We start from the raw sequence: 26,027 nt of genomic DNA on the forward strand, positions 1-26,027 counted from the left end.
TCAGGCTAAGAACCCAACAGTGTCACTGCAAAGAAAAGAAGTATAGCTTCTGCCTCTGGCCCACTGGCCCCATGAGGATAATGAAGAGGTGCCACTTTCCTTGGGCTCCCATTCACAGATGCCTTCTCTGTATCTTTTCTCTTATAGCATGTGACCACAGCTAGCTTCTGAATGATCATTATTAAGGTATTCACTAATAAATAATAAGTTAGGAAGATCCTTCAGTAATGACATCTATAAGACTTAATTGAGAAAGTAGTATATCTGGTATTAGCACTCTATTTCACCTTCAAGGAAATAGTTCTGTTATATCACGACTTGACAATCATTTGAAAAGAAAAGTTTAATCAACCATCTAAAAATAGTTTTAAAAGGTATAATGTAAATAAAAATGTAGATGTACATAAAATAGAGAGATTAAGGAATAATTTTAACTAAAAAGCTAATTGAGAGGAAAATAGAATACTAAAAAAAAAAAAAACATGCAAAAGAAGGCAAGAAAAGAACAAAGAACAAATTAAAAACCCAACTATATTAGGAATTACATTAAATGTAAATGAACTAAGCACTAGTTAAAAGGCAAAGATTTCAGTTTGGATTACCAAGAAAAAGACACAATTATACAATATATAGGAGATACACTCTAAATATAGATACAACCTAAATACAAAAAGTTTAAAAGGAATAGATTGTTGAAAACATGATCCTTTCTCCACTGCATTATACTGACAGATTTATCATAAGTTAGGTGACTGTTTCTCAGTGGATCTGTTTGTGGACTCTATTCTGTTCTATTTATCTATTTATCTTTGGCCAACACCAGATTATCGTTATTACTCTAGCTTTCTTAGTTGCTGTTCTAGAGCCTCTGTATTTTCATCTGCAATCATCTGCCACATAATGACATTTTGGTCAACAATGGACCACATATGACAGTAGTCCTAGAAGATTATAGCGAAGCTAAATAATTCCTAGTAATGTCATAACATCATAAAGTAACAAATTAATTTATAAAATAATTTAGTGTAGTCTATGGGTACAAAGTTTGTAATGTGTACAGTAGCATCCTAGGCCTTCACATTCACTCACCCTCACTCACTGACTCACCCAGGGCAACTTCCAGTCCTGCAAGTTCTATTCATAGTAAGTGTCCCATTCGGGCGTACCTTTTTACCTTTTAACCTTTTTTACCTTTAATGGTATATTTTTACAGAAACTTTTCTATATTTAGATACACAAATACTTAGCATTGTGTTACAACTGGATACAGTAACACACTGTACAGGGATGTAGCCTAAGAGCAATAGGCTTTACTGCACAGCCTAGGTATGTAGTAGGCTGTATTCTCTAAGTTTGTGAAGTACACTCTATGATGTTCATAATGACAAAATTGCCCAATACATTTCTCAGAAGGTATCCCTGTCATTAAGTGACACAACTGTAATTTTAAAGCTTACCAATGTCCCCTATCCCTCCTCCACCAAAAAAACAACAACAAAAAAACCTTGCTGGAATTTTGACTGTAATCAATTTGGGGAAGAATTAAGATAATTACATTGTTTTCCAGTCCATGAATATTACATATTGCTCCATTTATAAAGGCCTTGAATTTTTCTGAGCAATGTTTTGTAGTTTTGAGTGTAGAGTCTTGCAAATCTTTTGTTAGGTTTATTCCCAGGCATTTGATGCTATTTTAAATGGTATCTTTTAAAATTTCACTTTTTAATTGTTTGTTGCTACTTTATAGAAATAGAGTTGATTTCTTAAATATTGATCTTACATGTATTTGGCAACCCTGCTAAATTCATTTATAAAAGTGGTAACACTGGACATCCTTATCATGCTTCTAATCTCAGGGGAGCAGGTATCTCTGGAAGGATAAAATGGATCGCCTCTGGGAAGGAAACTAATTAGCTGGGGGACAAAGATTGAAAGGTCTTACTAATTATTTATTTTTTGAAAACCATATGAATATAGGGTAATCCTTATTTTAAGATATAATTATCAGTGCTATCAGGTTGGTATCAAAAAAATAAAATTTTTTTAAGTAAGTTACAAAAGCAAAGATTTCAGAATTGAGTACATAAAGATTTTAAGATTTTGATTTGTCATAAGCATAAGGAACTTACCCATACTGTGTTGTTGTCAATACTGCGCCTCTCTTTTCCTTTTCAAGTTTTAACTTTTTCTTCCTTTCAATATTGGCCAGAGTTGGATAGTTCCTAGAAAATAATAAAAGTTAATTATAATAGAGCGTTTAGAGTACAACTTTAAAAAAGCAATCAAGAAACTGCTGAATTTAGCAATTTTGTTTAACAGCCAATACAACAAATCATTATAAACCTTTAAGTGCTTCTACAATTTTTTAAGAGGTGAAAAAAGTACATTATAACAATGTTACTGAAAGTGTGGACCAGCTGCTGATCCACAAATTTTGTTAGCAGTCTGCAACTAGATAAGGAGCGTGCCCTAGAATTTAAATCAAATATATCATATGATGTGCTCAAACTGATCTAATTCATCTATTTGGCATGTACCTATAAATACTTTAAGAAAAAATTTAAGTCTATTCAATTTCTTATGCAAATACATGCTAGGTATATCAAAGTTACCAAGATGAGGAAAAGATAGTTCTCAAAATACAGTCTACCAGGACAATAACAAAAGCACACGAACAGCTAAAACATGAGACAAAAGTACCCAAAAGGGTATAAAGATTTGGACAGTGGAAGGGCAAGATTATATTTAATTGGAAAAATCCATAAAGAAATGAAAGAAACTGATCTTAAATGGTAACAGAAATCAGAGTGTGCTGAGTACAGCAAACAATGCAAACCAAGACTTCAGAAAGTGAAAAAGACCAGGCGTGGTGGCTCACACCTGTAATCCTAACACTTTGGGAGGCCAAGGTGGGTGGATCACTTGAGGTCAGACCTTTGACACCATCCTGGCCAACGTGGTGAAACCAACCCATACTAAAAATACAAAAAAGTAGCCAGGTATGGTGGCGGGTGACTGTAATCGTAGCTACTCAGGAGGCTGAGGCAGGGGAATAGCTTGAACCCAGGAGGTGGAGGTTGCAGTGGGGTGAGATCGTGCCACAGTACTCCAGTCTGGGCAACAGAGCAAGACTCTGTCTCACAAAAAAAAAAAAAAAAAAAAAAAAAAGAAAGAGATAAAAAAAGAAAAAGAAAAAGAAAGAGATATCTGGAGAATGGTAAGTACTTAATATGGTATGAAACACAATCACAGGCAATCAGACTGGAAAGGGAGACACAGGCCAAAATGTGCCTTGAATACCACACTAGAAAGTTTATATTTAATTCAGCAGGTGATGGAGAGCCACAGAAAGTTATGAACAGGGAGAGACATATACAAGGCAGTGATTAAGATGAAATCTGACAGAAGTATGCAAGATGAATTGTTTTATTTTTCTGCACAGCTGTATGGAGATGCAGACACCAAACTTTCAGGGTGAGGGCAATAGATTCTAGTCATATAAAAAACACAGAAGGAGGGGAACACAGCTCTCTACTACTCAGTCTGGCTGCTGATCAAAGTAAATTTTGAGAAACATCAACAAATGTGTTTTGCCACTGCTTCTAGGACACTTCTCTACCTTTTTCCTTTTTTTAACATTTGCACTACTGACTTGAATAGCACAGACAATATATAAAGCCTATGGGTGGGCCACACTGAAAGATAGCAATGGAAATGACATTGGGCAAGTGGTTAAGTAATCAGAAAAAAATGCAATGAATTTCAATGAGGACAGTGTGAAGCAATATATATCCAGTCAAGAAAAATAGACTCCATAAATAAAAGATGATGAATGTACAAACTATAAATAAACATTAGAGGAAAAGATCAAGGTCATAGGAGATAAAAATCTGACAGCCAGTCAGCAACACATGACTATATTTTTGGAAAGCAACTATCATCTAAGGTTATATGAAGTAGACTCTGGCACTTGCACGAGTGTGAAATCTTCTTCCCAGGATACTCAAAAGTAGTCAGATACTCTCAGGGACTGTGTCCAGTTTCATACTCCTAAACTAAAGGAACATGGAGGGAAAAAAAAAAGACTTGGAAAGGATTCAGAAGAGACTCAAAGATGATTAATAGGATGAAAAATAAAACCTCCAAAGAAAGATGAAAGGAACCGTTTGCAGCCTTTAAAAGAAGAGGAGAAGCTACAAGAAAAACAGTTTCACAGAGAGGATTGGTCCAGTGGTTCTCAAGCTGAAGAGAATATGCAGAAGTAGAAATGAGAAAACAGTGATGACTTTGACAGCCCCACAGTGGAAAGACATGTAACTCACAGCTACTAAACATCCTCCACAACTCTCAAAACTTCTTATTACTTACGTTTCTTCAACATTTTTGCAGAGTATTGCAGACCCTTACCATGTTGGGCCATATGCTACATGAGGTGCCAGAGAGCAGATGCTAAGTAACCACTTTTCAATGGGAAAGAATTTAAACTTGTTATAGCAAGTGGACTTAAGATATTAGAAAGAATTCCCTAAATGAAACATCAGAGATGTATAGAAACTCCTTTGGTGGAAGCCTTTTAAAACAGCTAATTTTCTCTTTCTGGTAGACTGCAGTATCATGTTCCTAAAGGTAAGGAAATTTGTCTTCCTAAAATTAAGTATCATGTTCCTAAAGGTATTAAGATTGGAGTTAAAAAAGAGGTGTAAGATTTTATTTTTCTAAAATCAATAAAATCCTCTCCCAAAATTTATTCCATTCTTATTTACACAGAATCCAGAGATTTAAAACTAGGGGGAAAAAAAAGTTGATAGAAAGCAAATTATCCCAAAAAAGAGAAATCAGAAACACAAGACCTAGTAACACACATAAACAACAGGAGGAAGCCCCACTCCACCAACATAAAGCTGAGATAAATGAATAAGGAAAAGAAAGGAGCTCTGCTGAAGGAGTTCAGATCCCTAAAGTACAAGAAATAACAAATCCAAAAACTATTGAAAAAAACAAATTATGTCTTATATTGCAGTTACATATATGTAAAACTTAGTCCATATCCCCTGCTAGAGAATGGATAGTATGAAGTTATAAAGACTGTGACAAGAAAAATTATCAGTTGGTTTCTCTATATTTTTATCTACTAAAATTATTTTCTCCCTGTACTTCTATCTTTCCCCAGTTCACTAAAAGGAAATGGTCTTGAAACCATGCTCTTTTCCTTCCTCTCTTTTCTCTTTCATTTTTTACCTCATCTTCACCTTCTGCATTGCCTATACTTTATGCCCCCAGTGACAGTCTTTAAGCACTAGAAAGCCAACACATGGGCAAACCGTGCTGACCATTATCTTAGCACAGATCATTCTGGTCACATTATTCTCTCCAATTTTCTCCTTATACTCAAATCACGACCATTTATTGGCTTTTCCCCCTTCCCACTTTTATTGAACCACAACTGCTTCCACACAAGCTACACTATTGTACTTTTATTTCTTTTTGAACATCAAAGAGATGTAACATTCTTTAGGAGCAGATTTCCTGGACTGGAATGCTGCATGACCCAGGGAAACAAAAGGACTTCCTCAGACCCACAGTAAGTGTTGAAATAAATTGTAAAACTACTCCACCTAGTGGACTCCCAGTCTGCTGTGAAAAATGTCCCACCATTTCTATAATAAAAGCAAGGTTTTGGAAACAAATCACTGCTCATTTTCCGTAAAGCCAAATCATACAGCACTGGTACCGCACAGTTCAGGAATTAAGAAAAAACCACTTTTTTCAGTGACTTTTCAGTGGTTGGCAGGGGATGGTAGGGAAAGCAGGTTATTAGTGGAAAGCCTTAAAAGTTATTAAATACAGTGGGTACCTCTGAGTTTGACTAACCTGAAAAATACAGAGATGAAGAAATAAAGACAAAGATGCACTTTTGTTAAAGATAAGGAAGCCATATGCCAAGCAAACCTTTACAATTTTCTTTAAGCTTTGAAATTCTTACTCTGCGAAATCTTTCACAAGCTTTTTCTAACATAGCAATTACATAAAGACTTTATTTTTCCTGCATGTCAAAGAATATAGTGGCTTCATCAGAAAGAATGTAGCTCTCACAAAGAGATTAAATTTATAAAATAAGGACTATTCGGCCATACCAATGTGGACTTTACTCTTTTTAGGAGTTCAAGTAATATTTTTTAAAAATTGAGAATGACAGAAGTGTAGAAAGTAAGTATATTTTCATAACAAGGGCATTTTTTGTTTGTTTTTTGTTTTCTATTGAGACAGAGTCTCACTATGTTGCCCAGGCTTCAGTGCCGTGGCACGATCCTGGCTCACTGCAACCTCCGCCTCCCGGGTTCAAGCCATTCTCCTGCTTCAGCCTCCCAAGTAGCTGGGATTACACGCGCATGACATGATGACCAGCTAATTTTTGTATTTTTAGTAGAGACAGGGTTTCACCATGTTGGCCAGGCTGGTTTCAAACTCTTGACCTCAAGTGATCCGCCCACCTTGGCCTCTAAAACGGCTAGTAGGGACAGTAGTTGTGTATTTTTGAGAAATCTATCAAATGTACCAAAAGAAGAGCAACATTTCCCATATCTTCTATTAATAAAATATTCATATAGGAAAAAAATGAACACTTCAGAATATATTAAAGAGCAAGAACCTGAGAAATAAAATATGGAAGAACCTCAGATGAACTCAGCCAGTGCCCAAAGAAATTCCAGAGCACTTACTAACAAGGCAACATCACAGGTACAAATAAACCTCATCCAGAACTGTCATTCTCACCCCATTTCCTCATTCTCTTTAAACACTTCTAAGTTTCACAAACCTGTAACATCACGTATTCCCTCAACGGATTTTGCCCATTCCCCTTCCAAGGTACTGTGCCTGCTGTCATAGCATACCTCTGGAAACCAGAGTTAGACTCTATCCCCTCTGCCTCCACTTGTCCTACATTAAAACAATCATCAACAAGTCTATTAAACACTTGCTCAAGACAATCTTTTATTCAGTAGGATAAAGCTGCTTCCAAAATTCACTTATAGTTTTGAAATTCCACTGTGCCACCGAGTACTAAAGCAACACTGCTAATTGTCTATTCTCCCCCATTTCTTAACAATTTTGTTTTGGTCTTCCCATCAACTCCACTGCCACTGGAGGTGGTCAAGCAACCCACCTCCAGCCAGTGTGATCCATATAAATATCTCCTGGTTGGAACTAAAAACAAAGCTACTGTTTTCTCAATGAAACGGGGGCAACTAGGCTACATGTACCTTTTGCCTTTTTCTCTTCTTTCTCCCTACAATGTGGCTTAATATTTGCATATGCAAGAACCTTCTGGTGACAGGCAAGAGGAGAGCCACCTACTGAGGAGCAACAAGAGACGGCCTCGGTCCATGGTACTGTCATGCAGCAACAGCAGCCTTGGGTTTGGTTTTGTTTTTTTAACCTTGGGAAAACGACACCTCTTTGCACTAAGCCATGGTAGTAAAGTTCCCATTCCATTTCCTAGAGCATGACTAGTTGATGCAAGTACCACTGCACCCTACCATCTCCTTTAATCTGAATACTTTCCATGCTCAAACAGGCATATCTTGATTTAAAACCATCCTCCTAAACTGTTTGGCAGTTTCTCACAAAGTTAAACATATGTTTACCATATGACCAACCAACCCCACTCCTGGATATTTATCCAAGCCAAATAAAACCCTATATTCAAAACAAAAACCTACACATGAATGTTTATGAAGACTTTATATAAAGGCTAATACTGGAAACAACACTCAATTGGGAATGGAAAAACAAACTGTGATACATCCATACAATGGAAAAGAGTAATACTCAGCAATAAAAAACAAACAACTGCTACATGCAACAACTCTCAAATGCAGATTAAAAATAAGTGAGTCAGACTAAAAAGTCCACATACTGTATGATTCCATTTAGTGATGTTTCTGCAAAGGCATGAATATAAGAACAAAAAACAAACCAGTGGTTGCCAGTGGGTGAAGGGGAGGCTGCCATCAGAGCATAATTCTATATCTTGATTCTGGTGGTATTTATATGACAGTATACATTTGTCAGGAGTATCCACTTAAAAGGGTGAATTTCACTATACGTATAATACACATTAAGATAAACTGGGGGAGGGAGGCACATCACCTCTTATAGGAAGTCTTGCAAACAAATTGATAGCCCTGCCCTCCAAAAACTCAAATATCCCTTGACCAGTCAGGATTATCCCTACATGGCTAAAATTAATGCTTCAGCTACTTGTGGCCTTATGGCCACCTTATGTATATTTGCTCATTTCACATTACAGTGAGAATCCGAAAGGTAGGTTACTTGTGTCTGTTTTCCGGGAACTCAGCCACATACAGCAAAATCTTTGTTCTTTCAAATATTGAATGTTTACCTCTAATTTTCAAACTATTGTCAAGAGGTTATTCAAAGATAAGCATGTCTATTAACATATATTGAAAGGTTGCTGAGTTTTCTTGCTAACATTAGAAAATCAAACTACTCTTCTACCAGGAACTTTATATAAATACATGCTGCCTAAGCCAGTTTTCATCTTCAAATATTAATATTCCTCAAGTTTTTCTAGCCAGTGGAAACTTTTTCCTTTAATCAATTGTTGCACAAAACTACAAGGGGGCGTAGTTCCCACTCGCATAGGGAAAAGCCATGAATACTTTAGAATACAGATCAATTTTATTTGTCTCGGTTATGGTCTACCCTATGTAGTGAGAATTTAATGTTCAAGACCATAGCAGTTTAGGTGCTTTTAGTTACACTATAATTTACAAGCATATTAATCATATCAACACATTTCTGCCCAATTTCTCTAAAAACAACAAAGGTATAGTTCAAACATGACTTATAAATACACTGTAAGCTGGGCGCGGTGGCTCATGCCTGTAATCCCAGCACTTTGGGAGGCCAAGGCGGTTGGATCACGAGGTCAAGAGATCGAGACCATCCTAGTCAACATGGTGAAACCCCGTCTCTACTAAAAATACAAAAAAAAAAAAAATTAGCTGGGCATGGTGGCGCATGCCTGTAATCCCAGCTACTCAGGAGGTTGAGGCAGGAGAATTGCCTGAATCCAGGAGGCAGAGGTTGCGGTGAGCCGAGATCGCGACATTGCACTCCAGCCTGGGTAACAAGAGCGAAACTCCATCTCAAAAAAAAATTAAAAATAAATAAATAAATAAACAAATACACTATAACTATGTACATGACATAACTATATACATGAACTATAACTGAATACATGAGATTGGATAATTCATAAAGAAAATAAATTTATTTCTTACAATTTTGGTGGCTGGGAAATCCAAGACTGAGGGGTTGTATCTGATAAGGGCCTTTTTGCTGGTGGGGACTCTCTGTAGAGTCCCAAGGCAGCAGAGGGCATCACAGGGCAAGGGGGCTGGATCACAGGAGATAGGCAAACTTGACTTTTATAACTGATCTACTCTGATGATAACAAGCCCACTCCCTCCATATTTCACTAATCCTTCAATCCATTAGTCCACCAATCCATGAATGGATTAATCCATTGATGAGGGTTCTGCCCTCATGACCCAATCACCTCCCAAAGGTCCCACTCTCAACACTGCCACACTGGGGCCCAAGTTCCCAACAAATGAACTTTTGGGACACACACTCAAACCACAGCATGGTTCAAACTCCTTCAGCTTCTAAGTTTGACCTTGCAATTGGCTAAGGCTCCCTTATCACTGCCAAGGTTAAGTCTTCCCACACTATACCACTCAACAGTACTTCAGCCAACAAATATGTATTTCTCACATACTAAATTCTAGGCACTGTGCAAAGCACAGTGGAATCCAAGATGTATAAGACTAGGGCCAACTATGATGGAATGTGACAAATGTACTATGGTTGTATAAATAAGCTATGAATTTCCAAAGGAGACAGTAAATAATGCTTTAGGGTACTGTGTTTCAGGGACTGGCAACCAGTCAATCAACATACACCAGAGTGCAAATCAAGTATATCACTAAGCATGATATTTAGTTCAGCTGACATTTATTCACTTTTTTCTTATCAAGACTTTTTCAATAAAGGAAGTAATATACTGATTTACATTCTGGTACAAGCTCTTCATTTTGTTATAGACTGGCACTCTGGTAGCACTGACATAGAGAAGTGTAACTGAAGAGTAAGAAGAGTAGTAAGTCAGCCAACCTTTAAAACAGGCCTACAAGATAAATAAGATTTTTTCCAAAGAGATCAAAGGATTTGCTAATATATTCATATACTCTACTCCACGTTGCCTAGATCATTCATTTGTTAGCCACAGATGCTCCTGAAATGCTATTATGTCCACCAAGTCCCTGTTGACTAGCTGGACTCAACTTGTTTAAAAATTGAACTCTTTGGCTAGGCGTGGTAGCTCACGCCTGTAATCCCACCACTTTGAGAGGCCAAGGCAGGTGGATCACTTGTGGTCAGAAGTTCGAGACCAGCCTGGCCAACAAGATAAACCCCGTCTCTACTAAAAATACAAAAATCAGCTAGGTGTGGTGGGGCACACCTGTAATCCCAGCTACTTCGGAGGCTGAGGCAGGAGAATCACTTGAACCCAGGAAGTAGAGACTGCAGCCAGCTGAGATGGTGCCATTGCACTCCAGGCTGGGCGACAGAGTGAGACTGTCACACACACACACAAAAAAACTGAATTCCTATAATTGTCCCTTCACTGTCATCCAACTCTTTCCTTTGCACATAGTATTAATACCTGATATTTACATACACTTTTATTGAATTATATTGTCAGTTAGTTCTGAATCTTCATGCTTCTCCTGGTCTCCCCAGAATTACCTCTAAAAGCCTTAAAGGGCAGCATCTAACTTTTTCACAGAACAGTACATCTGGCACATCACCACCCATGTCAGTGGATTTAAACTGAAACCTTAAACTAAGGTGAACTAAGTACAAATGTAACCTGCTGCTCACAAGAGTTGGAAGTACCTTTCTTGATCTTTAAGGATAGTTCTTTTGTTTTCATCCCATGCTCTCTTTATTTTTTAATTCCAGGAAAAGAGCAGTTGACTTTAAAAGTGCAAGAGAACAACAGAGTAGTTCTGCATAGTCTTCTGCTTCAGGATGAAGTGTTCTAGTCTTTTCTGAGAAGGCAGTATAACAGTGCCCTAGTGGAATTTTAAGTATAGCTAGGCATCAATTAAACTTTCTTCCCTAATAAGTGTAAAACCACAAGTTACACAGTGATGCTCAAATTTCTTTAATTACAGGAATGAATTCCCGATCTTCTCATTGTTAACAATAAGCAACTGTATATTTTATCCACAGCTGTGTGCCCTTTGCCTAGTATATAGCAAGCAGTCACTCAATAATATTTTGTTGAAAAAAATAAAGGACTAAATGTAGCAAAGTAGAATACACTTTGCAGTAAGAGTACCCACCCATATTGCCTCAACCACTGAACATCTAATAGGTGAAATGTAGTAGCCACCCTCAAAGAGTAACATATAGTCCCATTATGACACATTTGTTATTTAAATGAAGAGTTCTTATTAAGTCTTCCTAAAACTACATTCAATGATAGTCTTATATAATATGTCTTACAGTCCTGTTCCCTAGTTCCAACATTATAAGGGAATTCAATGAATTTAACTACATTAGTAAGCCCTGCCACAGTAAAATAGTTATTTCATCAGTTCTGAACTCTACTCACTTCCTTCTTTCTTCCCTCCACCGTGCAATTTCTTCTGGAGTGTCTAACTTGATTTTCTTCATGCCAGGAGCATGCATCTAGGGGAAAAAAGCCTGATGAATATCAGGAGGCAATATCATATGCTTTTGACTAAATTTGAGACTTTGTTTCTACAAGTAAACTTATGTTGGATACAATACTAAAACTAAGTAAGCAGGTTTTATCTAATTGTATTATAACTTTTCCTTTAAAGGAAAAAGAAGAATCTATCATGGATTTAATTGGTGCTATTAATAGGGGGGAAGAGAGTAACATAATTTTGATTACAAAGTAGATATGTCACCCATTTTCTCAAATGACATTAAACACTCAAACGAATGACTTACCAACCAAAACCTACGAAGGCCACTAAAGATATGAGTAGACATGACAATAGGTAGCAGCATGGTATAGTAAAGCAGTATAGAATTTGGAGTCAAGAAACTGAAGTCCAAGAATCAGTTCTCAGGCCTTGGGCAAATCGTTTTTTAAAAGATTTTAAATGGGGCCAATATAAACAACCACAGTTGTTTGTGAGGACAAAATTGAATAAATGATGTCAAAATCCTTACAAAGCACTCCATGAATGTTACTTATTATTAGGTATATAAATGAACAGTTGTGAAGATAACAGATCAATGAAATAAAAAGAGCATGTATTTAAAAATAGGACAAAAAGAAGCAGAACATACATTTCTCCAATGAAACTGGACAATCTTCTCGTGTGCAGTAAAAGAACAATCTACTTCAGGGCACTATAAGAGTTTTTTAAAAAAAGAAAACTATGTAATAAATGTTTTCCATGTTAAATTTACCCCACTATACATACACAGACATACTCTGGCTATATTACATAGTTATCCCATCTATATGATATTATCTCTGCATACTTAGGTCAGTGGCAAAACAAAGGTTACTCCAAAACAGGGCTGCTTTTAGGCAAAGGAATGACACCCTCCGAGTACATGGCACAATAATATACCTCATTTACTTCTCCACTTGAGTGAAAGCATACATCAGTAAAACAGCAAAATGTTCTTAATTCCTAAAGTTGAGGGGCATTCCAAAAAACAGAAAGAGAACCTTTCCAAACCAAAGACTTCCTTTTTAACTCTTTAAACATTTTGGTTAAAGTTTTCTAAAAAGTACTTAACAAGGTGTGGACCAGCCATTGAGGGTGACAGGCACAGCCACATTACACAGCATGGTTTAACAGTTAAGGGCAGGCTTAAAGGGGAAAGAACTCATTAAGATGCACAAGGAAACTGGAGAGGAGGACAACTTCTTCCCAAGCAGTAGAGGTACACACATACAAAAAGCTGCCAGAGCTGCTGCCACCTTACCTTGTCCCTGAAGCAGTGGGATCCCCACTTTCAAACCCTAGGGTTACTGCCCCCAACTGTCAAGTCGTCAAACTGTATTTCTATGGAAACCATAAACTTTAAAGGAAAACAAGCTTGGAACTGCTACCAAATATACAGATAGAAGAAGGCCACTTTGCTATATCAATTTCAGGACAACTAAGAAAACCTACTTTTGTATGTTCAGACATGTGTTTGTCATACTTTTCTTGATTTTTAAAACCACGATCACAGGTATCACAAAAAAGGTGAAAAACTGGTTCCTTTCTTTTCTGAAACAAAAACAGAGAGGAATTAGGCTTTTGGTGAAAAATCTCTAATCAATAAAAACACAACTATCATTCTAGTAATACATATTTTGATGTTTCCAATAACCCTTTCATGTGGGAGAAACTTGTGAGTATATTTCCAATGAAGAGATTATTCTATGTCTTTCTTTCATTTTATTTTTAACAAATATATTAGTAAAACCCAGGCATAATTTTAATTTTTTTTTTAATCCAAATAGTGCTAATATAAATTATGAGCAGATTGCAAATTGGTTATCTAACTCAGTAGAGAATATGTTGAAATGACCTGAAAATAGAGTAAAAACAGCAGCTCATCCTTTAAAAAAAAAAAAACTACAGATGACCATTGAACAACACAGGTTTGAATTGCAAGGGTCCACTTACAAAAGGATTTTTTCAATAAATATACTGGAAAATTTGTTTGGAGATTTGTGACAATTTGGAAAAACAGATAAACCACATAGCTTAGAAATATCAAAAAAATTAAGAAACAGTTAAGTATGTCATTAAAGTATAAAATATATGTAGACACCATTCTATCCAACTATTTATGTTATTGGTAAGACTTCCAGTCAACAGTAGGCCATTAGTAGTTAAGTTTTAGAGGAGTCAAAAGTTATACACAAACTTTTGACTGCACCCCTAACTACTGTTTTTTCAAGTATCGACTACATGACCAGGTGCAGCGGCTCACGCCTATAATCCCAACATTTTGGGAGGCCGAGGCAGGCAGATCACTTGAGGTCAGGAGTTCGAGACCAGCCTGGCCAACATGGTGAAAGCCTGTCTCTACTAAAATACAAAAATTAGCCAGGTATGGTGGTGGGTGCCTGCAGTGCCAGCTACTCAGGAGGCTGAGGCAGAAGAACTGCTTGAATCCAGGAGGCGGAGGTTGCAGTGAGCCAAGATTGCTCCACTGCACTCCAGACTGGGCAACAGAGTGAGACTCCATCTCAAAAAATAAATAAATAAAAGTATCAACTCTGTATCTATTTTTAAAACCACAGAAAAGAAAAAAAAACATTTAGGTAAATACTAGTTATTTTTGAATCTCAATTTGCTATATTCATGCTTAACCATAAAATTCCTTTTTATAGCAAGGCTCCACTATGTCAATAATGGAAGCAAAACACTTATGACAGTTATGACAGAAATGTAAGATATGAAACAGTAACATAGGGACCAAGGGATCAAATTCAAGAACATCTTTCAAATACCTTTTTTTTCTGTTTTTTACTGGGAGGTAAGCTGAAGTCTGTGAATTTTGCATCATACTTTCGTGGATAAGAATGTTTAACTAAAAAAAAAAGAGAGATCCATAAATGTTTGCAATAATATAATTACTTAAATAATTAAATTTTATCTACTATAGCATGTTACAGATTATTTCAGTAAAAACACTGGTAAACTATTCTTCTAGGAAGAATAGTAGTTCAAACAAAATAAAGATTAAAATTAGTCTACCAAATGAGTACTTTTCAAATGAAGAAACACCAGTGTGATTATATGTTCATAGATGCTTTAGGCATCAAAGTGCAGAAACGGACAACCTAACCTGATGAAATTCCTTCGGTTATTTCAAATATTAGAAATGTAACCAGTAAAATCCCCAACACAGCTCCTTCAGCATCACTTTCACACCAAGAAAACAGAACCTTGTGAAATACATCTCTTCTCAAATCCCATTGCACTTTTCCATTCTTATTACCATGCCCCAAGTCGGAAATTCTGATCTTCCACCAAATTACTTCTAGATAAGCGCCCTCTTCCAACAAACCTTGCATACTGACACTACAAAAATAATTCTCCAATCCTGTCATAACTTGCTTCAAAATGTGCATATGGGCCAGGCATGGTAGCTCATGCCTGTAATTTTAGCACTTTGGGAGGCTGAGGCAGGAGGACTGCTCAAGGCCAGTTCAATACCAGCCTGGGTAACCTCGCATGACCCCATCTCTATAAAAAATTTTATAAATTACCTTAGCATCATGGCATGCATCTGTAGTCCCAGCTACTATGGAGGCTGAAGTGGGAGGATCACCTGAGCTCAGGAGTTTGAGGTTGCAGTAAGCTATGATCATGCCACTGCATTCCAGCCTGGGCAACAGCACAAGACTATCTCTCTCTGTCTCTTTTTAAAAAATTATTCTTTTTCTAGAGATGGGGTCTCACTACGTTGCCCAGACTGATTTAACTCCTGGGCTCAAGTGATCTGTCTGCCTTGACCTCCCAAAGTGCTGGGACTACAGGCATGAGCCACCATGCCCAGCTGACCCTGTCTCTTGATTGACTGATTGACTGAGATGGAATTTCACTCTTGTTGCCCAGGCTAGAGTGCAATGGTTCAGTCTTGGCTCATTGCAACCTCCGCTTCCCAAGTTCAAGTGATTCTCCTGCCTCAGCCTCCCCAGTAGCTAGGATTACAGGCATGCGCCACCATGCCCAGTTAATTTTGTATTTTTAGTAGGAATGGGGTTTCACCATGTTGGTCAGGCTGATCTCAAACTCCTGACCTCAAATGATCCACCCACCTCAGTCTCCCAAAGTGCTGGGATTACAGGCGTGAGCCACAGTCCCTGGCCCCCTGTCTCTTAAAAAAAAAAAAAAAAAGGGCCTGGCATAATGGCTCATAGCTATAATTCCAGCACTTTGAGAGGCCAAGGCGGGCAGATCACTTGAACCCAGGAGTTCGAGATCAGCCTCAGCAACATGGCAAAACTCTGTCTCTACAAAAAATACAAAATTAGCCAGGCTTGGTGGTGTCTGCCTGTAGTCCCAACTACTCGAGAGGCTGAGGTGGGAGAATCACTTGAGCCCAGCAGGTCAAGGCTGCAGTGAGCCATGTATGTGCCACCGCATTCCAGCCTGGGCGACAGAACAAGACCCTGTCTCAAAAGTAACAATAATAAAAGATGAGTTTGACCTTCTCTCTCTCCTCACCATGTGATGCCTTCCTTGGTGTTACAATGCAGCAAGAAGGTCAACAGCCTCCTGATCTTGGACTTAACCTCCAGAACTGTGAGCCAAATAAATTTCTGTACATTATATAATACCCTACAGGTCATACTCTGTTAAGGCAGCACAATAGGGACTAAGACCGCTTCTTAGAGACCTTCCGGGAGATTTCAATTTATTTTCTTACCCTTCCCCTATACCTTTCACACACTCTGCTTCAGTCTCACCAGAACCCTGCAATCTCTAGAACTTGCCTTTTACTGACATCTCTTTCTCTACCTAGGAAACATCTCTTCCCAAATTCTATATATCTCCTAAGATACTTCTTCCAAAACCTTTCCCCAATTTCCTCAATATTCTAAAATCAGCTATTATATGCCTCTATCATCAGTCACACTGTATTTTGATTCATACTTATGAACCTATCTCATCTGACTTAGCCAAGCCCATATTTCCAGCATCTAGCATGCAATAAACACTAACTGTTTGGGCCAGGCGTTACGGCTCATTCCTGTATTCTTAGCGGTCTGGGAGGCTGAAGCAGGCAGATCACTTGAGGTCAGAAGCTCGGGACCAGCCTGGCCAACATGGTGAAACCCTGTCTCTACTAGAAACACAAAAATTAGCCAGGCATGGTGGTGCGTGCCTGTAGTCGCAGCTACTTGGGAGGCTGAAAAAAGAGAACCCTTGAATTCAGGAGGTGGAGTTTACAGTGAGCCAAGATGGTGCCACTGCATTCCAGCCTGGGTGACAGAAGGAGACTCTATCTCAAAAAATAAATAAATAAATAAAACACTAATTGGATTCAGAATTGAATTTTATGCAGAGTTGGAGAATGGTTTTAAGTGAACAATCTTGTAGCCTGAAATAAGATCCTGAAATATGATCTATATGGTGACAGCACCCAAATTTATAGCCCCAGTCACAAATCTCCCCTGAAAGCACAGACTAAAAGCCTACTCAATATCTCTACCTGACACAAATATATTCCAACTTCAAATCCTGGACTTCCTTCCAAAGCTGCTCCATTCACATTGTTACCTATCTCAGTTAATAGCAACTCCATCCTTCCAATTATTCGGCAAAAGACTTAAAGTTATCCTTCTCTCCTATTTATCTTGCATCCCATATATCCTATCTTCAGTAAATCAAGTTGTCCCCAACTTTAAGGTATAAAAGCATACTTCATTTCTCTCCACTTTGTTTTACAGAGCTTTTCGCAAGCTAAAGATTTGTGGCCACCCTGCATCGAGCAGCTCTATCAGTACCATTTTTCCAACAACAATGTGCTGTCTCTGTGTCACATTTTGGTGATTCTCAAAATATTTCAAACTTTTTCATTTGTATTACATCCGTTATACTGATCTGTGATCAGTGCTCTTTGATACTACTACTGTAATTGTTTTGAGACATAGTGGCCATATAAGATGGTGAAGTTTATAAATGCCATGTAAGTTCTAACTGCTCCACCAACTGGTGGTCCTCCTCTCCCTCTCCTCAGGCCTCCCTATTCTTAACAACCTATCATGGCCTCTAAGTGTTCAAGTAAAAGGAAGAGTCACATGTCTCTCATTTTAAATCAAAAGTCAGATTAAGCTTAGTGAGGAAGACATGTTGAAAGATGATACAAGCCAAAAGCTAGGCCTCTTGTGCCAAATGGCTAGCCAAGTTGTGAATGCAACTATTGAGAAAGGGTCTCACTCTGTCACCCAGGCTGGAACGTAAAGGTGTAGTCATAGCTCATTGTAGCCTCAAACCCCTGGGCTCAAGGTATCCTCCTGCTCTGGCCTCCTGAAGTGCTGGGATTAGAGTTGTGAGCCACCGTGCCTGACTGAAAAAGTTTGTGAAAGAAATTCATAGTGATTCATAGATAGTGATTGCTCCAATGGATCTGAGCAAAGTAGATTAAAAACCTCCTAGAAAGGAGGTTTTGATTCACTATTCAAGATACCTTTAGGAACATTCATGATTTATGGAAGGAGGTCAAAAGATCAATATTAACAAGAGTTTGAAAGAAGAAATTCCAACCCTCACAGATGAATCTCTTGAGGGGTTCAAGACTTCAGTGGAGGAAGTTACTTCAGATGTAGTGGAAACAGCAAAAGAACTAGAATTAAAGTAGAGCCACAAGATGTGACTGAATTGCTGCAATCTCATGATGAAACTTTAATGGATGAGGAGTGGCTTCTTATGGATGAGGAAAGGAAGTGCTTTTTTGAGAAGGAATCTATTCCTGGTGAAGATGCTGTGAACACTGTTGAAATGAGAACAAAGGATTTATAATATACATAAACTTAGTTGATAAAGCTGCCTTGACTTCCTGGGCTCAAGGAATCCTCCTGCCTCAGGCTTCCATGTAGCTGGGGCCACAGGCATGTCACCATGCCTGGCTAATTTTATTTTTTGTAGAGATGAGGGTCTCATTTTCTTGCCCAGGCAGGTCTCAGATTCCTGGGCTTAAGCAATCCTCTTGCCTCAGCCTCCCAAAGTGCTGAGATTAGGGTGGATGCAGTGGCTCACGCTTGTAATCCCAGCACTTTTGGAGGCCAAGGAGGGCGAACTACTTGAGGTCCGGAGTTCAAGATCAGCCTGGTCAACATGGGGAAACCTTATCTCTACTAAAAATACAAAAATTAGCCAGGCGTGGTGGCAGGCACCTATAATCCCAGCTACTTGGAAGGCTGAGGCAGGAGAATCACTTGAACCTGGGAGGCGGAGGTTGCAGTGAGCCAAGATCGCGCCATCCAGCCTGGGCAACAGAGTGAGACTCTGCCTCAATAAATAAATAAATAAATAAATAAAGTGCTGAGATTATAGGCGTGAGCCATCCTGCTCAAGTATTTTTCAATCAAGGTATGTAAGTTTTTTTTTTTTTGGACATAATGGTATTGCACACTTAATAGACTATGATATAATATAAAAATAACTTTTTTGCCCCATATGATCTGCAGGAAAATTTTTATACGCACTGGAAAAAAAAAAAAAAAAAAAAGTGTGTGACTTGCTTTACTGCAGTGGTGTGTAACTGAACCCCCAAGAGCTCCAAGGTATCCCTGGATCTAGAATCTGACTACTTCTCACCATCCCTCAAGCTTCGCCCTGGTCCAAGTCTCCAATATCTCTCACTTAGACAAGTAACTACAATAGCTTCCTAACCAGTTTTCCTTTCAGTCAATTCCCATCAACAGACACATTAAACCTCTTAAAACATAAATCAGATCATGTCACTCCCCTCTCCTATCCACCCTATGACAGTAAAAGTCAATGTCCCACAATCTACAAAGACCTACTAGGTCTTATCCTCTTCCCCCATCTTCTATACTCCAGGCTCAGTCCTCTGTAGCCAGACTGCTTCCCATTCTGATGTATAGCTTCTAAGCCTCAAGGCCTTTGCACTTGCAGTTCCTTCAGCCTGTACCCCTATTCTCCCAGATGTATGTATGGTTGTGATCCCTCACCTCCTTTAAGTCTTTGCTAATATGTCACCTTCCTTGTACTAACAATGACATTTAAAACTGCACTACCTGGCCAGGCGAGGTGGCTCACGCCTGTAATTCCAACACTTTGGGAGGCGAGGAGGGCGGATTGCCGGAACTCAGGAGATCCAGGAAGGCCTGGCCAACACCGCGCAACCCCATCTCTACTAAAAATATAAAAAATTAGCTGGGCCTGGTACCGTGAGCCCGTAGTCCCAGCTACTCGGAAGTGTGAGGCATGAGAATTGCTTGAACTCGGGAGGCAGTGGTTGCAGTGAGCCTCTCTGCAGAGGTTGCATAGGCTCGAGTGAAGCAGATCGCGCTACTCTTCACTCCAGCCGGAGAGACAGAGGGACACTCTACCTCAAAAAAAAAAAAAACCTACGCTACCTATCATTCTTCTTTATCTCACTCCACTGCACTCATAACCTTCTAATGCACAATATTTTACTTTGCTTATTGTCTGTCTTCCTACACAAGAGAGATATTAAGCTCCACAAAGACAAGAATTTTTTTGTATGTTCTGCTCACTGCTATATATCCAGATTCTGATACATAGTTGGAATTCAATACGTAACTGCTAAATGGAATTAACAGGCAACAGGGAAACATTCTAGTCAGACATATTTTGAAACACTAATGACCAGACTCCAAGAATGCAGAGGCAAGGCAGACTGGAGAGAGGAAACGGAGAAAGCGGAGAGGAAAGAACGGAAAAAAAGTAAAGGGGTCGACCCACGTGGAGGAATAGCCTACCTGGAGGGTTGAAGGACTTCTGATGACGAGAAAATCTATCAGAAGACTGTCTCCAATACCATGATGTGGAAGCGTGGAAATTCCAGGAAGGCTGGCCATTGGGTTGAGGCTGAGAATCAAGGGGGGACTGGGCATCGAAGGGGGGTTGCGCCCCGGGAAGAATCTGGGCGTCGAAGGGGGGCGGCGCCCCAGGGAGAGACTGGGCCTCCATGGGGGACTGCGACTCAGAGGAAGGCTTTGACCTGGCTGCGGGAGACGAAGACGTAAGCAGCGGCGGTGGCGGCGGCAGCATTGTCCACAGCATCCAGCTGTCCTGCCGCGGGGCAGTGTCGCTCTGGGGCCCTAACGTGGGAGTCAGCTCGGGAGACGCACGCCACCCGGTAGGACTTACGAAATCACTAGCCGGCTCAGCCATACCTTCTGCGGGGTCCTGAGTCTAGCACGCGACTGTGGAGCAAGTATTAGACGTCACTTCCGTTACCGTAAACTACACGGCCCAGCCAACCACAGATTTTACGTCATTAGTCGGCGCCGGGAAACCGTCCATTCTTCTCTGAGGATCGCGAGATTACTTTGGGATAGGTTTGACGTACCTGGATAGACTCGTATCTGTGACCAGTGTCCGCCACCGCGGATGGCAAGGGACCTGATCGGACCGGCCCTGCCGCCCGGCTTCAAGGCCCGCGGAACAGCGGAGGACGAAGAGCGGGATCCGAGCCCCGGTAAGCGGCGGCGTCTCCGCAGCCCACCAGGCCTATCTGCCCCCTCCCTGGCCGGGCCCTGCTCGCTGAAGAAAGGTTGGAGGCCTAGGAGGACGGAAGAGTGGGGAGTGGGCACGGCCCGACCCGAGAGAACTTTTCTTCCCAAACGGTAGCAGTAGGGAAGAGGCTAGGGTACCCTCCTAGAAACCGAGTTTTGGCGTGGTAATCTTCGTAATGACAATACATTCTCATTTAGCGCTTAATGTGAGCTGCACGCTGCCCTAACTGACTGATAACCATTCAGTCATTTAATCCCTATAAGGAAAAGACTATTTTCCCAAGTTGGAAATGGGTACGCCCATGCCAGGGTCTACATCATACTGCTAGCAAGTGATGGAGCGCGACTTAGAAGGAAGCGGTTCTCCTAACCTCTGTGCCATATTGCCTTCTGATGTACAAGAACCTTGCAGATCCTGTTCTCTCCAGCCCCGATCTGCCTTCCTAGCCTCTCATTCTATTATTGTATCTGACACACACAGCCCAATACTCAAACCAGCCTGCGTTTCTGCTCAGTTCCTTAACGCTCCAGGCTTACGGGCTTCCTCTGGTTGCATTTCTAAACATAACTGACAAACTTCTACCTATCCTTCAAGGGGCAACTTAAATGTCACACAATAAAACCATTCCAAATTCCCCGAAGCATTGTCACGCCTTTCTTTTTACCCTCGGGTTTTTTCCTAATTACATTGCATATTTAGTACACTTGTATCTGAATAATTTGTCGACATATCTCTCTCCACCAATGCACTATGGTCTTCTACCAGAAAACACAACAGGCACTTCGTGTATACGAAACAAATGCTTCTCACATTCCGCCATGCATACCTATCTGCTTTAATGTTTGTTCACATTTGTAGACTAGGACTGACAACTCAATTGGAGAAGAGTAAATCTGAAAGAGTAACCCTGCCATTTCTGAATCTAATTTGTCTTCCTTGTCTACCCAGAGGCCATGTTTCTACTACAGGCCTCCTTCTAATCTAATTTCTGTTATAACCATTTTAAAAATCATGCTTTCCGGCTGGGCGTGGTGGCACAAGCCTGTAATCCCAGCAGTTTGGGAGGCCGAGGCAGGCGGATCACTAGAGGTCAGGAGTTCGAGACCAGCCTGGCCAACGTGGTGAAACCACCTCTCTACTAAAAATACAAAAATTAGTCAGTTGTGGTGGCAGGCTTCTGTAGTCCCAGGCACTCTGGAGGCTGAGGCAGTAGAATCACTTGAACCCAGGAGGCAGAGGTTGCAGTGAGCGAAGATCCCGCCACTGCACTCCAGCCTGGGTGACAGAACAAGAGTTGGTCTCGAATAAAAATAAAAAATTAGGCTTTTCTTCCCATAGAAGATAGCTTTAAAAAAATAAGAGGCCGGGCACGATGGCTCACACCTGTAATCCCAGCACTTTGGGAGGCCAAGACAGGCGGATCATGAGGTCAGGGGTTAGAGACCAGCCTGGCCAGCACGGTGAAACCCCATCTCTACTAAAAAAAAAAAAAAAAAAAAATACAAAAAATTAGCTGGACATGGTGGTGCGCTCCTGTCCACCCGGGAGGCGGAGGTTGCAATGAGCCGATATGGTGCCACTGCACTCCAGCCTGGGAGACAGAGTGAGACTCCGTCTCAAAAAAATAAAATAAGGCCAGGCGCAGTGGCTCACACCTGTGATCCCAGCACTTTGGGAGGCTGAGGTGGGCAGATCACGAGGTTAGGAGTTCAAGACCAGTTTGGCCAACATGGTGAAACTCCATCTCTACTAAAAATACAAAAATTAGCCAGGCCTGGTGGTGTGCACCTATAATCCCAGCTACTCAGGAGGCTGAGAAAGAAGAATCGCTTGAACCTGGGAGGCAAAGGTTGCAGTGAGCCGAGATCATGCCATTACAATCCAGCTTAGGCGACAGAGTGAGACTCCGTCTCAAAAAAAATAAATAAATAAAATAAAAAATAATGATTTTATTTTAGCAAGAAAGGTTCCATTCAACCAAGGTTGAAGAAAATTGTGGTTAACTAAGTTATCTAGTTGGGTTCCTATGTGTATATTGTTTCTAGTTCACCATATTTCCCGATTTTTTTTTTTTGTCCTTGAGACGGAGTCTCGCTCTGTCGTCCAGTGTCTCGCTCTCAGCTCACTGCAACCTCCACCTCCTGAGTTCAAGCAGTTTTCCTGCCTCAGCCTCCCAAGTAGCTAGGATTACAGGCATGCGCCACCACGCCCAGTTAATTTTGTATTTTTAGTAGAGAGGGGGTTTCACCATGTTGGCCAGGCTGGTCTCGAACTCCCAACCTCAGGCGATCCGCCTGCCTCAGCCTCCCAAAGTGCTGGGATTACAGGCTCGAGCCACAGCACCCGGCCCATATGCCCTGGTTTTAAACCAAGGCAGGATTTGCAGAAAAGCAAACACCATTGCCTGCATAGATAATTTTGTTATGGTTTGCTTCCATCATTCTACCAGCTTTTATGTCAAGTACGTCTGTCTTTCTCTACTCTCTTCTTTCTGTTTCTTTTGTGTGTTTGTTCTCCGCTCCTTCCAGCACTTAACACTGTGCATGTGTGATGGGTGTATTGACCTCTACTTGAAGGAGTTGTATTACAACCTGCTTGGCACATAAAAGATTCTCAGTATATATTTGTTGAATGACTTCACCCCTTTGTCAAGCACAATATCTTACACATAGTGTGTCATTTTTAACACATATTCCCCCTGCTATAATTCCATTCCCTTCATAACCTCCTAGATGGCTAAACCTAAAACAGTTGCCAAAAATCTTCATATATCATTTTTATTTCATCTATCTGGCTTTTTAAGAAGTTTGCCAGTACCAATGGCCTTCACATTCACTGTATCACATCTGAGAAGCTGCACTTAGACCATCTTTCAGTTACTACCTGCGTCACCACCCCTCCTACAACCAAGGGGTAATTGCTGTCCTGATTGATAACATCACAGATTCATTTTGCATGTTTTCTTTTTGTAACTGGCTTCCTATCTTGGTACTGCATTACTTTGTGAGATTCATTCATGTAAATTAGCATATTATAGATTGTCAAAGTTCATAATCTGGTCTTTAAAGAAATGGAATTATTATAGATTGTTTCTTTCCATTGCTATATAGTCATCCATTGGATGAATGTTCTGCAATTTATTTATACATTTTATTGTGGATGGACATTTGAGTAATTTCCATTTGGAGGCTGATATAAAAAGTGCTGCTATGCATTGTAGTATATGTCTTATGGTAGATACTCCCAGCTTCCAGAGTTACCAAAATTCTCAGCATGTACAAGAATTTTAGTTGTTTCACATTCTCACCAATACTTAGTTCTTTTAAACTTGGTGGTTTGTAGCAATATCTCATGGTAGTTTTAATTTGTATTTCCCTGGTGACAAATGAAATTAACCATCTTTTCATGTGTTATTTGACCATATGGATATGTGCTGTGTTAAGTTTTTTGCTTATGTTTCCATTGAGTTGTCTGTCTTCATATTGATTTATAGAATTCTTTATATAGTCTGGATATGAGTCATTTTCCAGATATGTGTATCAGAAACACCTTCTCTAATTCTGAGGTTGTTTTTTCACTCGTGTTGGTATGTTTTGATTAACTTAAGTTTTTAATATATTCGGACTTTTAATTTTTTTCTTTTATGATACAATTTTTGCATCCTATTTAAGATAACTTTGCCAACCCCAAGGTTATAAAGCTGTTCTATGTTTTCGTCTAAGAGCATTATTGTTTCAGCTTTCACATTTATATTTGTAATTCATCTGGAATTGATGTTTCTATGTGGTACGAGTTAGGGATGAAAATTTTTTGCCTGGTAAGGGTATCCTGGCACCATTTATTAAACAGACCATCCTTTCTCCACTGCCACCTTCTTTATAAATCAGGCAACCATATTATGCATCTAGTTTATTTCTTGTTTATTCCAGTAAAATATACATAAGATCTGTCATATTAACCAAGTGTGAGCATATAGTTCAGTGGCACTAGGTATAGTCATTGTTGTGCAATCATCACCACCATCCATTTCTAGAACTATTTTCGTCTTGCAAAACTGAAACCTATACCCATTAAACGATAACTCTGCATTCTCCCCTCTCTCCCAGTCCCTGGTAACCACCATTCTACTTTCTTTTTCTGTTAATTGAACTATTCTATGTACTTCATTTAATGGAATTATACAATACTTGTCTTTTGGTTACTGGCTTATTTCACTTAGCATGATGTCTTCAAGCTTCACTTATGTTGTAGCATGTCAGAATTTCCTTTCTTTTTAAGGCTGAACAGTATTCCCTGTATGTGTATACTGTACAGACTACATTTTGTTTATTCATCTGTTGTTGGACCCTTGGGTTGCTATGTATGCTCTTGTGAATAATGTTGCTATGAACATGGGTGTACAAACAATCTGTTCAAGTCCCTGCTTTCATTTCTATTGGTCTTACACCCAGAAATGCGATTGCTGGACTATGGGGTAATTCTACAACATTTTGAGAAGCCAGGCACGGTGGCTGACACCTGTAATCCCAGCACTTCAGGAGGCGGAACGAAGCGGATCACCTGAGGTCGGGAGTTCAAGACCAGCCTGACCAACATACTGAAACCCCGTCTCTACTAGAAATACAAATATTAGCCAGGCATGATGGTGCGCACCTGTAGTTCCAGCTACTCGGAAGGCTTAGGCACAAGAATCGCTTG

The 26,027-nt window shown here is 39.8% G+C and overlaps 2 protein-coding genes across 3 annotated transcripts in view; one reads left to right on the forward strand and one right to left on the reverse strand.

Annotated features, from left to right (window-relative positions):
• NUFIP1 (nuclear FMR1 interacting protein 1) overlaps positions 1-21,022 on the reverse strand; it is a 42,965-nt gene extending 21,943 nt beyond the window's left edge. The window contains exons 1-6 of the mRNA XM_012465192.3: positions 20,570-21,022; positions 14,600-14,679; positions 13,266-13,364; positions 12,424-12,486; positions 11,714-11,790; positions 2,130-2,222 (exon numbers count right to left, since the gene is read on the reverse strand). Coding sequence (XP_012320615.3) covers positions 2,130-2,222; positions 11,714-11,790; positions 12,424-12,486; positions 13,266-13,364; positions 14,600-14,679; positions 20,570-20,984 — 827 coding nt within the window. The 5' untranslated portion in view covers positions 20,985-21,022. The remainder of the gene's footprint in view (positions 1-2,129; positions 2,223-11,713; positions 11,791-12,423; positions 12,487-13,265; positions 13,365-14,599; positions 14,680-20,569) is intronic.
• A 64-nt stretch (positions 21,023-21,086) lies between these two features.
• GPALPP1 (GPALPP motifs containing 1) overlaps positions 21,087-26,027 on the forward strand; it is a 42,437-nt gene continuing 37,496 nt past the window's right edge. The window contains exon 1 of one of the 2 annotated variants that reach the window (XM_012465191.2): positions 21,087-21,291. In XM_012465191.2, the coding sequence (XP_012320614.1) occupies positions 21,204-21,291 (88 nt within the window). In that variant the 5' untranslated portion in view covers positions 21,087-21,203. The remainder of the gene's footprint in view (positions 21,292-26,027) is intronic. The other variant, XM_012465190.2, reaches the window with a different exon arrangement.

The sequence above is a fragment of the Aotus nancymaae genome, unplaced genomic scaffold (assembly GCF_030222135.1).
Source record: "Aotus nancymaae isolate 86718 unplaced genomic scaffold, 86718_ANA_hifiasm-v0.15.2.pri h1tg000009l, whole genome shotgun sequence".
Taxonomy (NCBI): Eukaryota; Metazoa; Chordata; class Mammalia; order Primates; family Aotidae; genus Aotus; species Aotus nancymaae.